At 47.7% G+C, this 13,044-nt stretch overlaps 2 protein-coding genes and 1 non-coding gene across 6 annotated transcripts in view; 1 reads left to right on the top strand and 2 right to left on the bottom strand.

Moving 5' to 3' along the window:
* The first annotated feature begins 1,943 nt into the window (after window positions 1-1,943).
* Window positions 1,944-2,750, top strand: SOWAHD (sosondowah ankyrin repeat domain family member D). The gene has a single exon (XM_065729829.1). The coding sequence runs from the start codon at window positions 1,944-1,946 to the stop codon at window positions 2,748-2,750; it is 807 nt and encodes a 268-aa protein (XP_065585901.1).
* Window positions 2,751-3,894: 1,144 nt separating this feature from the next.
* LOC136044397 (large ribosomal subunit protein eL39) overlaps window positions 3,895-13,044 on the bottom strand; it is a 53,774-nt gene continuing 44,624 nt past the window's right edge. Inside the window, exons 4-10 of one of the 4 annotated variants that reach the window (XM_065729705.1) lie at window positions 11,590-11,688; window positions 11,183-11,293; window positions 10,528-10,571; window positions 9,681-9,869; window positions 9,049-9,200; window positions 8,054-8,366; window positions 6,802-7,244 (exon numbers count right to left, since the gene is read on the bottom strand). In XM_065729705.1, coding sequence (XP_065585777.1) covers window positions 7,098-7,244; window positions 8,054-8,366; window positions 9,049-9,200; window positions 9,681-9,869; window positions 10,528-10,571; window positions 11,183-11,293; window positions 11,590-11,688 — 1,055 coding nt within the window. In that variant the 3' untranslated portion in view covers window positions 6,802-7,097. Of the gene's footprint in view, window positions 4,222-5,792; window positions 5,897-6,080; window positions 6,149-6,801; window positions 7,245-8,053; window positions 8,367-9,048; window positions 9,201-9,680; window positions 9,870-10,527; window positions 10,572-11,182; window positions 11,294-11,589; window positions 11,689-13,044 lie in introns of those variants that run through there. The other 3 variants (XM_065729706.1, XM_065729708.1, XM_065729707.1) reach the window with 3 other exon arrangements.
* LOC136044513 (small nucleolar RNA SNORA69) lies at window positions 4,672-4,801 on the bottom strand. The gene has a single exon (XR_010621826.1). It is a non-coding gene; the product is annotated as a small nucleolar RNA SNORA69 (small nucleolar RNA).

Below are 13,044 nucleotides of genomic sequence, written 5' to 3'. Positions count from 1 at the left end.
GCGGGAGGAGTTTCAGTGAGACCACCTGCTGAGTCCTGCACTTTGGTCACAGCAACCCCAGGCAGTGCTACAAGCTTGCAGCAGGCTGCACAGAGGGAAAGGATCTGGGGGTGTGAGGTGAGGCTTGGGGCCTTGTTGTGTGGAGACTTGGGGGAGAATTTGTCTCAGCTGGGCACTCCCAATTCCAACAGTTCTGCAGGAGAGGACTGCATGGATGTTGTGGCCCCTCCCAGGCCTGGACTGAGGCTTTCTGTTGTCTTCTGGGGCTGTGCCAGTTCACTGCAAATGGGGGCCATGCTCAGCCATTGGGCACACCCACAAAAAACTTGGCACCTCCAGCAAGGATTTCACCTCCCAACCTCCTTAGGGGTGTGCAGGAGCACCCTTGCTGTGCTGGGCTGATCAAGGAGAAGCAATGGAGGTTTCAGGAACAACACATCTCCCTTTTTCTTTTACACACTTCTTTGCTGGAAGGGAGGGCAGATACAAAAACTCAGGCAGCATCACCAAGCAAAAACACGTTAGCTACCCCTGACATCCCAAAATCTCTGACACCTTTTCTTTGGGTTGCTGTCAGTTTATAAAATAAGGAGATATTCTCAGGAAGTAAAAGCTAGAGATCCCAGTTTATCTCCCATGCAGGATCCTGTTGAAATCAGTGCTGCCCTGGTTACACAAGCATGGCAAGTTCTGGAGAATGAGAGTATGTGAGAGAAGTAAGGAGTGGTAGGATTGTCAGGTGAAGATTCAGGAACAGTGTCCTGTTGGGATCATTGGTGGTGGACTTGGGAGGTGTTTGTTTTAGCAGCTGTGACAGCAGCAAGCCACTGGGACATCCCCACATTACAGGGACTGAGAAGACATAGCCCCATCTGTCTGCAAAGAGCTGACGAGGTTTCCCACAGTAGGTAAGAAGATGTCTGCAGTAACACCGCTGTAACCTGAATACCCCAAAAGAATAGCACCCACACAAAATAATGAAGGTGGACAGTATATTTTTGTACAGCTTATCCAGATGCTATGAAGACAATCAGGAAATGAGGAAGGGCTCCACTGTCACAAGTGATTAGGGCTCACCTGAAACTCCACAGGGGAGAGATCTCCAACAAGAGATCCTTCCCCAGTGCTGGTCAGCCCTAATATGGGGTCTGGGAGAGGTGGAGCCAGACTCCACCCCTTCTGGTCACACAGTGCATTGCCTTCACCTGTGCTCCTGTGGCTGACTCAGTGCTCGCCTCAGGTGACCCATCTGTGGTTCAGGCCGTGATTCAGCAGTTCCCACACAGCTTGCGTGGGCTGGTGCTGCAGGTGGGCAGGCAGTTGAGACACAGCAACCCAAGGAGAGGTATGCGGAGTGGCTGCGGAGGCCCGGGAAGCTTCGGCCCTTCGTGCTCCATCCAGTACTGGTGGAGGGCAGTTTTTCAGGGTTTGTTTTCATGGGATGGATGCAAAGGCAAACAGTAGGGACTGTCTTTAGACCAACCGTAACTTGTATGTTTGGGTTAAGCTCTGCTCTCAGCCTTGGATACGGCTGCCATAAATGTGTTGATGGCAGTGAGCTAGAGCTCTACCAAGGAAAAAAAAAAAAGTGACGGAGCCCGCACTTTTGCTTCAGTATGGATGCCCTGGTGCTGAAAGTCAAGCGTCTCCTTCTGCTTTGCGGATAACGGGCTTGCTTCACGTGTGCAGCGTCCACGTGTGGGCTCCCCCTGGAGAGCGCGCAGGGGATGGCAGCAGGCCTCGCGGGCTGTGGCCCTGCACGTTGGAGTGCCCCAACCCCCAGAGCCGGGGAGCGGCCGCGCGCACTGCGGCGGGAGCACCGCGAGGCGGTGGGGTTGCACCGTTACTAGGCCGCGCTGTGTCGGTTGGTGCAGTGCAGAGCAGCTAGTCCTCCGAGCAGCACAGAGGCAGAGACGGTGAGGAGCTCCTCCGGTGGCGGTGCCATGGCCCAGCCAGAGCAGGCAGAGAGCTCAGTGCAGCATGGAGCAGCAGGTGATGCCCAGGGACCGGTCACCCATCCCGGCAGGGCTGCAGGCAGGCTCTGCAATGGCCCCGGCAGCGCCCGCAGGAAGGAGCTGAGGGAAATGCTCGTGCAGAGCAGCAGCCTCAGCTGTGCCATGCTGGCTGCTGCCGTGCAGATGACAGCCAGTGGCCCCGGCCTGCTAGTAGGGCCACAGGAGCAGAAGGTCCCCGTGGAGTCGTCCCTCAGCCTGCGCTGTGAGTGGCGGCTGGCACTGGCTGGGGGTGACACCGAACACATCCTGAGGCTGCTGGAGCAGGACCCCAGCCTGCTGAGAGTGGCAGACGCCATAACAGGATTCACCGCCCTCCACTGGCTGGCCAAGCATGGCCAGCAGAAGACCTTCACCGAGGTCATCTCCCGTGCTCGCAAGAAGGGCTGTGCCATCAGCGTGGACACCCGCACGACCAAGGGTGGACTCACTCCTCTGATCTTGGCTGCACAGCAGGGCCACTTGTCACTCGTGGAACTGCTTGTGAAGGAATACAAGGCAGACACCAGCCTCAGGGATCACAGCGGGCACAAGGCCTGGCAGTACCTGCGGGCAGACACCTCCAGGGAGCTGATGGAGCTGGCAGGAGCCTATGGAAACAACTCAGCCCAGCCTGGCACTCATGGCACCAGCTGTGAAGGAGGAGCCCTGCACCGCCAGAGACAGCAGACTGTGCCCAAGGTCATCAGAAGAGTGTCTGCCTTCTTCCGTAGACACCGAAGTGCCTCCTTTACCTGAATTCCCTTTTCCTTTGGACTGTTGTTTGTTTCTTAGTTAATGATAGTTTCTTAGTAGAATAAAAGTTATAGTTCCCTGTTTGTCAGTGCCCAGAGCTGTCTTTCTAAGCACTCCCAATCCCTCTGGTAATCTCCCAGTCCTCTTCCTACCCAGTCCCTGAGTACCCCTGCCCACGGGGAGGAAAGGAAGGGGACGCCCCATAGGGCAGCATGTGGTGGCTCCTGCTGGGACCGGGATCCAGGAGCAGCTCCCGAAAGAGGACACATTGCTGAAATCCATTGAAAACACACGAAGCCTGTGAGATTACCTGTGCCGCTGCTTGATAAACAGCCCTACAGCAGCACGACTCAGCGTGCTGCTAACAGCCACGCACCGCACTGCCCTGTGCATTTAGGTGAGCGCAGAGGTGGGGCTGCCCACAGGCCTGCCCACAAGGGGACAGCACAGCCCTGATAGGCTCAATGCTGTCACATTTCCGTCTGCAGTTGCCTGCAGTAGGTTGGTGGCCATCACGTATCCAAGTGGAGAACGCAGGATTTGGGGAGCAGGCACAGCTGTCTTCATTGGATGACTTGTGGCAAGAGGCGAGGGGCCCCCAAGTGTCCCACGTCACAAGAACCACCTGCAGCTCATATGGGCAAACAGCCAGGGCAGGCTTTGCAGGCACACAGCTCAGGCCCAGGGCAGGCAGTCACAACGTGCAAATCTCACTGACCAGTCTCAGCTTCACATTCACACTGCCCGGACAAACGTTTTCATAGTACCTGCGGGCATGTGCCATTTCAGCACCTGACCCCTACTGACTGCAAAGCACTTCTGATGATTCACGCTATTTCATCCACAAAAAAAATAAAACCAGAGGAGCAGCCAACCTGAATGGGCAGCAGGATCCAGGTTACTCTGTGCTTACCTGTGGCCGTTCTGAAGGGTTACTTGAGAGGTAACAAGTTGGGAAGCAGCAGCTGTGACAGCAGCCAGCCACTGGGGACATCCCCACATTACAGGGACTGAGAAGACATAGCCCCATCTGTCTGCAAAGAGCTGACGAGGTTTCCCACACTAGGTAAGATGTCCGTAGTAACACTCCCAATCCTTTCATTCCGTGCTCCTACCCCACCACACACAGACAAAGTGAGCCAAAGCATTCAGGACCATATTTATTAACAAGCCTGTACACTGTTAATAATTATGATGCCTGAAAGAAAGAACACTAACAGAACACAGTCTTCATGTTTCAGATGTCAAATGCTTCAAGATTATTCCTGTTAATATCATGAGCCTGGACTGGCTCAGTACAAGAACTGAGCACTGCAGCCAACGCTACAGAGGGAATGAGTTGAGGGTGGTTGAACAGCGTTTGGGGATGCACCCATCTGATGTAGAAAGACCAGTGTTATTAGAGCTCCCAGGAGACAGTCTCTCTTACAAGCCCAGCTTGGTCCTTCTCCAGTGTCTCCTTTTGGAGTTGTACCTAAGACAGAAGCAGGGTCAGTTAGCAACACACATGCAGTCATCCATCAGATGGTCTGAAACCACCTTTAATTAGCTCAGCACTGAAGGATTTCTGTCATGCTACAGTGGTAAGCTGACAACAGAAAAAAACAACTTTATACTTTTAAAATCCCATTTACTTCCTTCATCTGCTAACCAATTAGCACAATACTGCAAAAGAATCTGAAGCCTTGAGAAGGAAATGTGTCTTAGAAAAAGATGCACTAGCATGTGAAATGTTCCTCCTCCCCTTGAGACCAAAAGCCCATGAACAGACTGCCCAGCAATCAATGAAAGCAGTCTCCTGGGTGCAACTCAAAGCCTATGGCAAAAACAACTGTGCTTTATGATAAGCAGTGTAGGGAAGCACACTCTTCTGGGAAGCTGTATTAATTTACTCACTATGTATATACTCATCTGTGACCACAGGTGGTGTACATGTTAAGGACAAACAGTTTCACCAACACACAGGTAAAACCAGGCAGCATTAACAGAATTACTCTCAGCAGGAAAATGGCAGTACTCCCACAGAATGAAGCACTGCAATTGCAGCCTGCTATAGCACATAGTTTGGAGGGTAACTGATGACTGAGGTATGTAAGAGCCAGAAGACAAAATTTAGAGATTTTGCTGCACAGTATTTCGAAGTATTGTAACACAGTGAAAACAGAAGCTCTTTTTATGCTGGCATCTGGAAGACAAGGGGCACTCAACACTCATCGTTCCTAGAAAGAAAGCAGTTAACAGAAGCAATAGGAACACAGCTCTGTTCTGTGCTGCCTCGCTGCCAGGGCCAGCTGCTGTCACTGACACTCTCCTCACTACATAGGACAAAGAAAAAGATGTGGGAGAAAGAACCCTGCTCACCTAAAAGGTCTGTGCAGCAGAGTACATGGGCACTGCAATGACTGTGCAGTGACTGGACTGGCTGGAGGTTTTAAACCAAAGAGCTCACAGTGGCACCACCCTTTGCTCACCTCACACTTATCTGGTAGGCTGCAGTACTCTCTCAGTGTGCTTTCATGAATGTAATGCCTGAAATCAAGTGCTATAGGCAAATTAATTTCAGTCACAAGTCAAGCACCTTTTACCATCAGTTCCATCTGCCTTATACCTCTGTGCCTCAGAACACCTTTGTGGTGTAAGGCACTGCTCCTCGAGAAGGTAGCAAAAGAGGGACAGCCCCTGGAGAGAGGTGCTGGAGGAGGAACCACAGGAGCAGAGCAGGGGCTGAAGTACCGCTCTGGAGTGTTTCACGTGTATGGTTCGTGCTTTCAGTTCCAGTGCTTGATCGTTAATTAAAGCTGGCCCACCTTAGCAACTCATTTTCGCCTGCAGATACTCACAGAACACTGAAACGAACTCGGAAAAGAAAAGATGGCAGCCCCACACTCAGGAAAACACAAGGGGCCGACAGCACCCGGGATGTGCACCACGCATACCCGTGCGAAAGGCGCACCCGTATACAACCGCACTTTTGATTACTAAACAAAGCAGGCCGTGCAGCCCTTAGGCCGCCCTGCACACGAATACGACGGCCGACCCCATTACCTGATCTTATTGCCCGTCTTCATGCGGATCCATTGCGGGATGGGGCGGTTTTGCTTCTGCTTCTTCGCGAGGAAGCGCTTGATCTTGAAGGTCTTGTGAGACGACTGCAAGAGAAAGGGGCAGTGAGCGCGGCCGGGCCTGGGCACGGCCCGACCCGGGAGCGCCGCAGCGGGCGGGAGAGCGGCGCCGCGCCCCGCGCCGACCCGGGCGAGCGAGGGGCAGGGCCCTCCCGCCCCGCCGGCAGCCCCAGGCCGCGGCACGGCGCCGGATGGCGGCCGATGGTCTCACCATGGCGCGGCGCGGCGCGGGGTCCCGGCGATGGCGGCGGCGGAAGAGGCGGAAGGGGCGGGGCGGGGCGGGGGCGGCGCCGCGGGTACAGCGCCCCCTGGCGGCGCGGAGGGACGCACTGCGGCACTGAGAGTTTGCGGGCGTTTATTGCGCTCAGTACAAAACGCTCGGGCTAAAAGGCGCCAGCTTAAAGGAGCCGCGGCCGGCGAAGGCTCTCCCCGGGCTGTAAAACAACACTTCAAAACAGAGGGAAAAATGAAGCAGAGACCGAGGGCAGCAGTCGGGAAACGTTTCAGACTCGGACAGAAGGGGATGCTCAGTACAACTACATTTGACCAAAAATAAGCATTTCAGTGTAGGTAGACTTCACAAAAGAACTTTTCAAGCAGTACCCCATGTTAAGCCAGCTTATTCATACACTCCAACTTAATTGCTTTCTCGAGGAAGGGCTCTCCCCTCCTGTGGTCACTGTGCAATTCCAGATGTTCTACTATTTAGGACCAGAGCGCTCTGCTCCACCTCTAACTCACTCACCAGCAGACCTGGCTCAGTGCTACTGCTATAAAGGAGCCATCATTGCTTTGGAAGGAGCACCACACATCATAGCAACACCTGTGCTAACAGCACGGCACTGCAAGCTTGCTCTGCTTGAGTGCATCCCACAGTGGCTCCCATCGCTCTACAGTAAAGCTCTGTGTTAGCTCCAGGTGTCATCTCCTCCTGACTGCACAACTCATTTATTATCATACTTAAGGCAACAAAGTCTTTCTACTTTGCAAAGGTTCTCTTCTCTGTTGTAGTTAGATGCTAGGAAAATAAATTCAAATAACTGAAAATACAATGAGAACATTTCAAATTCCAAATCTACAACTGAGGTTCTTTAGCCAGAAACATCCAACAGCACAATGCCCCCTCTTCCTCCTTTGTTCCTTCTTCGCTTCGAAGGCACTTCTGGATTGCGTAGTACATGCTCTTTGGCTGCACAGACAGTCAGAACACATAAGGCCTGCATGCTGGTCACTCCTCTTCCTTTATGTTACTGCTCTCACTCTCTTGTTTCTTCTCCACTCCCTGATCTGTGGGCTTTGCAGCACTGTCTTCATACTGACACAATCTGCTTCGGCTTCGGGCTCCGGGCTGGTACAGCTGCATTGCTGGACGGTCCTGAAATAAATCAAAACCATTTAGACCCCTTCAGAGCCCCAGCACTCTCACGGTTATAATGGTATTAGCAATATCACAATTTCAAATTTTACAAACTGTTCCAAACTATAAGGTGGCAATGTAACTTCAGCTGGTTTGAATCAAGCTTGTCCCTGTTAAAGCCACAAAGAACACTGCACGTGGTCAAAGTTATCTGTAATCTACTTCCACCTTTGACAGACTAGTTCAGCTATTCCTCTCTCAGAATGCAGACCATCTCCAAAGTTCCTCCAAAACCTCTTTTATCTGTATCCAATAACGTCTTAGGTGACACAGGAGACTAAAGTACTGATACCTTTCGTATTGGTGCTGCAGAAGCAGACCTGCAGAGCAGGTAAAACTGAACTCAAAACATCTTGTCATGAATTTATTCTTAAGCTCTCCTATCATATTTGGCACGTAGCAGGCTTGTGCTTGGCTTGGAGGAACCTGTTCAGTCACTCTCCCACTCCAAGATATATTTTCAGGCACATACATTAAAAGACACAGGTTGGTGATGCTGTATCAACATCTGCCAATGGGCTGGATCTTTATCAATTAAATTGGAATCGAGGTATTTACAGTTCAGCCCACTACCTTGGCTTAATTCCTGTACAGTGACAAGGATATACATACATCATACATCAATATATCGGTCTTCCTAGCAGTCTGTTACATTAACAGGGAGAACTATCACAGAAACAATATGGTTCTTTCCTCAAAGTGCTTTTAACCCAGGAACACAAACTGGTCCCTCTGAATTAACACATGAAATGGAAGAAACACAGCACCTTGTTTCTGATACGATCCCTCTTAATTGTATCCTCTTTTTTATCATCTTTGGTTACTTTCTCAGATTTGTCCACGCCGCAGGTAAAGTCTGTAAGATCACTTTTCTTTCCCTTATCTCTGAGCAAGTCTCTCTCCTTTTTCACCTCTTCCTCTTTTCTTCTAAAAACCTTTTCTTTCTCAAAGCGCTCTTTCTGCCTCCGACGCTCTTCTTCTTGGCGTCTCAGTTTCTCCCTCTGAGCTCTCTCATATTCTCTGTCTCTTTCAAAATCTCTATCTCGATCCCTGTAGTCCTTTACACACTCATCTTCCGATCTGTATGAAAACAAAACTGAAGATGAAGCTCAAAAGATTCACTGAACAGAGCTGGGAGATCAATGTAATACTGCTGTAAATTTGCAATATGCAGACGACAGATTGGTAGGTTCTAATTTTGGGAAGCTGTCCTAACTCAAGTCATGCACAATGACCAGAGATGGCACCAAGTGCTGGCATTTCTTAGCCTTCTGGTCACATAGCTGGCCAAGCTTCCTCTGGCTTTGAAAGCATCTAAATTTCTCTGCCTCGCGTGGCAGAACTGAACCCTGAACAGATCATGAAGCTGCTGAGTATTAGATTTTCCACTTTGACATTCTACAAGATTCAAAGGGACTAGAAACTGCAGTATGCCTCTCCTCTTGCCACAGTTTCGTTGCAAGGATTGTGCTCTCAGCCCGCTGTAGGTCCCCTACACCTGGGCTTCTCTCGTGGAGTTCCTAGAGAGAGTTGCAAAAACTCTTAAAGTCTGTCCACTAGTGAAGAAATGCCGTAATTCACACATCTTCTTACAATCATGGGGATGTCGCACTGCCACAGAAAACACATCCCACACCTTGTGCCAGAAAAATCATTTGAGAGGAATTTCAAAACATGGTCATGGCAGAGAAGCCTGACCCTCGGTATGACCAGGAAACACGTTATATATAAATAGAGATATTTATAGCAAGTACTAGAATACTTTTTTGCCTTCTCTTCTTTTGTCTCCCCATCAGATCGTTTGGCAGATGCACTACTCGCATTTTTTTCCTCCCTCAGAGTCTCTTTTTCCAGTTTCTTGGATTTTTCCTTTTTCTCCAAGTCTTTTTCATCTTTCTCAGGCTTCTTAAGTAGCTACAAAGAAAACACAAGTCTCAACTAAAAAGCTCACTCTGATACATATTGCCTGGCACAACACTGAAATTGCATCAAGGGAACCACAGCCCCGTAAGAAATACACATTAATTTTACTGCAAACTGCAGTACTTCAAAAGCTGGAGTGTATGAGTAAGCATAATCCACACAACAGATTGGATTCTTTTTTTCCTAAAACACACGTTAGAAAGCTTAAAAATAAGTCTCTATTTCATAGTAAATTCATAGTTTTGTTCACCACAGCATGTACAAGTCACGTGACAAAAGCTTTAAGTATTACTATGAAGCATTACAGCACATTAACTTTTACAATGCCTAATATTGAATATTACAAAAAAGTGGTCATTTACGAACACCAAACTCATGTGATTCTTCACACAGAGCACATTTTGAAAGACTTATATACAAATAATAGGGGAAAAGGAATGTAACAGTTTATAATAAAGAACTGTTTTAGACCTTAATCTTTGGTTCTTCTTTTGATCTGTCTCTTTCTTTTTCTGGACATCTGTCTACTTTCTTCAGTTTTTCTGCTTCTTTTCTCTTTCTTCTCTCCTCCTCCTTCCATTTTCTTCTTTCTTCTTCTCTTTGTCTTTTTCTCTCCAATTCTCTCCTCCTCCTCTCCTCTCTCTTTTCCTCTCTGAGCCTCTACGTGTGCCAAAAACAAAGAAATAGTGCATCTCCAAACTAGAAAACAACCTTTTAAGCCTAATAGAGTATTTTGCTACAAAGTGATAGAGTATTCCATTAGAAAATAACTCATCTCAAAACTCTCCCTATTACAAAAATATTCTGTTTTCTCTATAGTACTGTTGTGAACCTGAACATATTACAGCAGCAATTTTTAAGCATAGTACAAGTCAAAATTATCACAGGAAAAAACACTGGACTCAGCCTTTATCATTCTAATTATAATTAAATCTGTTCCATAAGTGATTTTCTCGATTGTTAGAACTTAAAATGAGATTATGTGCTCGTAGATTATCTAACAAGGTCCTCAGACACAACTGCATTAAAATATAAGCATTTAAATAGGGTCTGGTTTGGCAGTGCCACAGAGATGTCCAGCATGGTGCTGGCTGTGACCAGAACACACATAAAACACCACTGTTACTACGAAGCCCAGTGTTGTAATAGTTTAACATACAGGAACTACCTAGGAAAAGGAAATTGGATTAAAAGCTGCTTGTTCAAAAAGAAGAGCAAAAATATATTACTGGGTGCTTACTGATATATGCACTCGTGCTCTAAACGAGCAAATTATTCTATCTGCAAGCAACAAAAAGGTTCCAGGCAGAAGTCTTACCTGCTTATTTTTCAAGAAGTTCAGTAAGGGAGTAGTCTTTTTAGCTAGAAAATATATGAAAGCTAGTGTAAACAATGTTTTATCCACTACTGCAATACCTGTAACAAAACTCTATATGATATGAAGAAGCCTTATGGACTACGCAGTCTACCTCCTCTTCCATTCAGCAGTGAAACAAGTATTCCAATCCTACTCCAAAACAATAATTACAATTCCATAAATTTGTTTAGGACACTAATAAGTTATCCAGCATATTTACCTGCAAAGTGACATTTACTCTGCATTGTGTTTCTCAGCTTTCCTCACCTGTAACACGCTTATAAGAAAGGTTGCTCAAGTCCATTTCACTCAAGCATAACAGAACTTCACTGCACCTCACTGAAACGCAGCCACTCCACAGCCCTGTCCAGCTAATAAACATCTGATTAGCAGTTCAAAACCCAGAGGAACACCACCGTATAAAACTCACGGAGAAAAATTTAGATCATGGCAGCAAAAGAAAGCACATCCAGTAGTATCAGCCTAAAGGTTTAGCAACACCAGGTAAATATAAAATACAGACTCCTCAAGGCTGAGGAATCACAGCTTAAAGACACGTCATGTACTTTGCTTGGTGCTTCAGGAAAAGGTAACCGTAGCATGCAGATTTCCATACCTATCAGCTCTTTGTTTCTTGCCTCTATTTCCTCCAACAAAGTTTCAGGAGTGGAAGTTAACTTCTCGTCATCTGCACTGTAACTTTCTAAAAACTTCTTGTACTCTGGATCTGCATGAGAGGTGAGAGAAGAAATGTACTGGAGCATGAAAAGGATCCACTTGGTCACTGCTGAAAGTCTGGAATAGACTAGTGCAAGTTATTTACGTGCTGCCCTTTCATGAACTGTCCACCCTCAAAGAAACTGCTGTAAATATGACAGCTATATTTAACAGATCTGCAGCCAATACAACAGCACAATAGGGTTGGTATACAATTAAACATTCTATCAGTATACAAAATACTGCATGCAAACTATTTTCTTTGAAGTCACTAGGCATGCAAAACAAGCTAGCCAGCTTTTATACCATCTTCAATTGTCCCCGTTTTGGCATCCTTTTTCTTGCTCTTCTTTTTTGCAGCTTTCTGGAAAGGTGCAAACTCGACTATGGCAGCATATTCCTGACCTTTTAAGAGAAGAGGGGAAAAACTGCATTAAGACAGCAACAAAACAGGCATTAAATAGAGCACATCGTGCATGTCTAGAACAGCAAGATGAGCTGCATCAGACACGGGCAATGCTAGGAGGGATGACTGGAACAGCATAAAAACAGTGTATTTTAAAAGCTATCTAATTAGAAATGCTTCACAGAGAACAAAATGCATGAAACAAATCATCTTGCAGTGTTAACAGAATACCAGATTTGCAGACCCTGAACAAGAGGGAAGTGCCAGATGTACAGCTGCCCACAGCCACCTCCGTAACACTGCACTGCCCTCATCCTGAAGACCACATCTGTATTGTACAAGCAGCAGGGCACACTTCACCTTAAGGTGATAAAGACAAATCTCACTTTTTGACAAAATGCAATAGAAAGTAACATCCACACATTCCAAAAAGGCTTTGGAGTTTTATCTTCCAACAGGAATGCTGCATCTGTGGCAGCACTCATCTAGCACTGTTGTTTGGCATGGTAAATACGGCGAGTGAGCCGTTACTGCTCCTATCCAGGAGTTATTAGAACCCAATTATGCACCTCCTAAATCAAAGGAGGTTTTCACAGGCAGAGCTGCGTGCCACATAAAATGCCCAGATAGATTTAAAAAATCCATATAGACTTAAAACAAAGCTGAAGGTCTCAGTCTACCCAAGCCCAGAGGACTACTCCTGTCACAGCTTCCACCTAACATGGCATTTTAAGGTCTGACAGTGACAGACTAATGGTGTTACCCAATGTAAGCAGCTTTTTTAATGCTAAAGTAAAGGATGTGAGATGTACCAAATATTTAAGGTTCTGTTAGAACAGAGATTGGTAGTGGCTCAATATCCTGGAGAAGTACCCCAAGAACAATGCTTGCTTCCAACAAGATCAGTGTCTCTGGAGAGCAGACACCCCTACAACTTGGGCTGCAAGGAAAAAACTGCAAGGCAGCTCGCTCCATTTAAGTGGGACAAGCAGTACTTGGAACTACAGAATGAACAAAAGTGTGTCATGTTGGAGGAGAGCGAGGCAGAACGAGGTGACACCACCAACCTCAGCCTCCCCCCAGCAGGAAGGACAACACCCAGCACTCTGCTCAGCCCTCACACAACGGGGGTGCAGGGTGAGCATCAGCCAAGCTGACGCCATCCCTGCTTCTACACCAGCTCCAGCACCATCTGAGCTGCGCTCACGCACTTTGACATCTGATATCTAAAATTAACCCAGCTTACTTCCTACTGAGCATAAAGTGCTATTTTTGTTTGGACATCTTTTACCACGCTCACAGTGCTGCCAACAGGGAAACAGCCCACATCTCGCTCTCCAGCCCCCAGCCCAGCC

Source organism: Cyrtonyx montezumae, unplaced genomic scaffold, assembly GCF_038088225.1.
Source record: "Cyrtonyx montezumae isolate F1298 unplaced genomic scaffold, pur_monq_1.0 scaffold_11, whole genome shotgun sequence".
In the NCBI taxonomy this organism is placed as follows: domain Eukaryota; kingdom Metazoa; phylum Chordata; class Aves; order Galliformes; family Odontophoridae; genus Cyrtonyx; species Cyrtonyx montezumae.
Note: the sequence above shows the minus strand (reverse complement) of the source record. Positions and strands in the feature narration are given on the sequence as shown.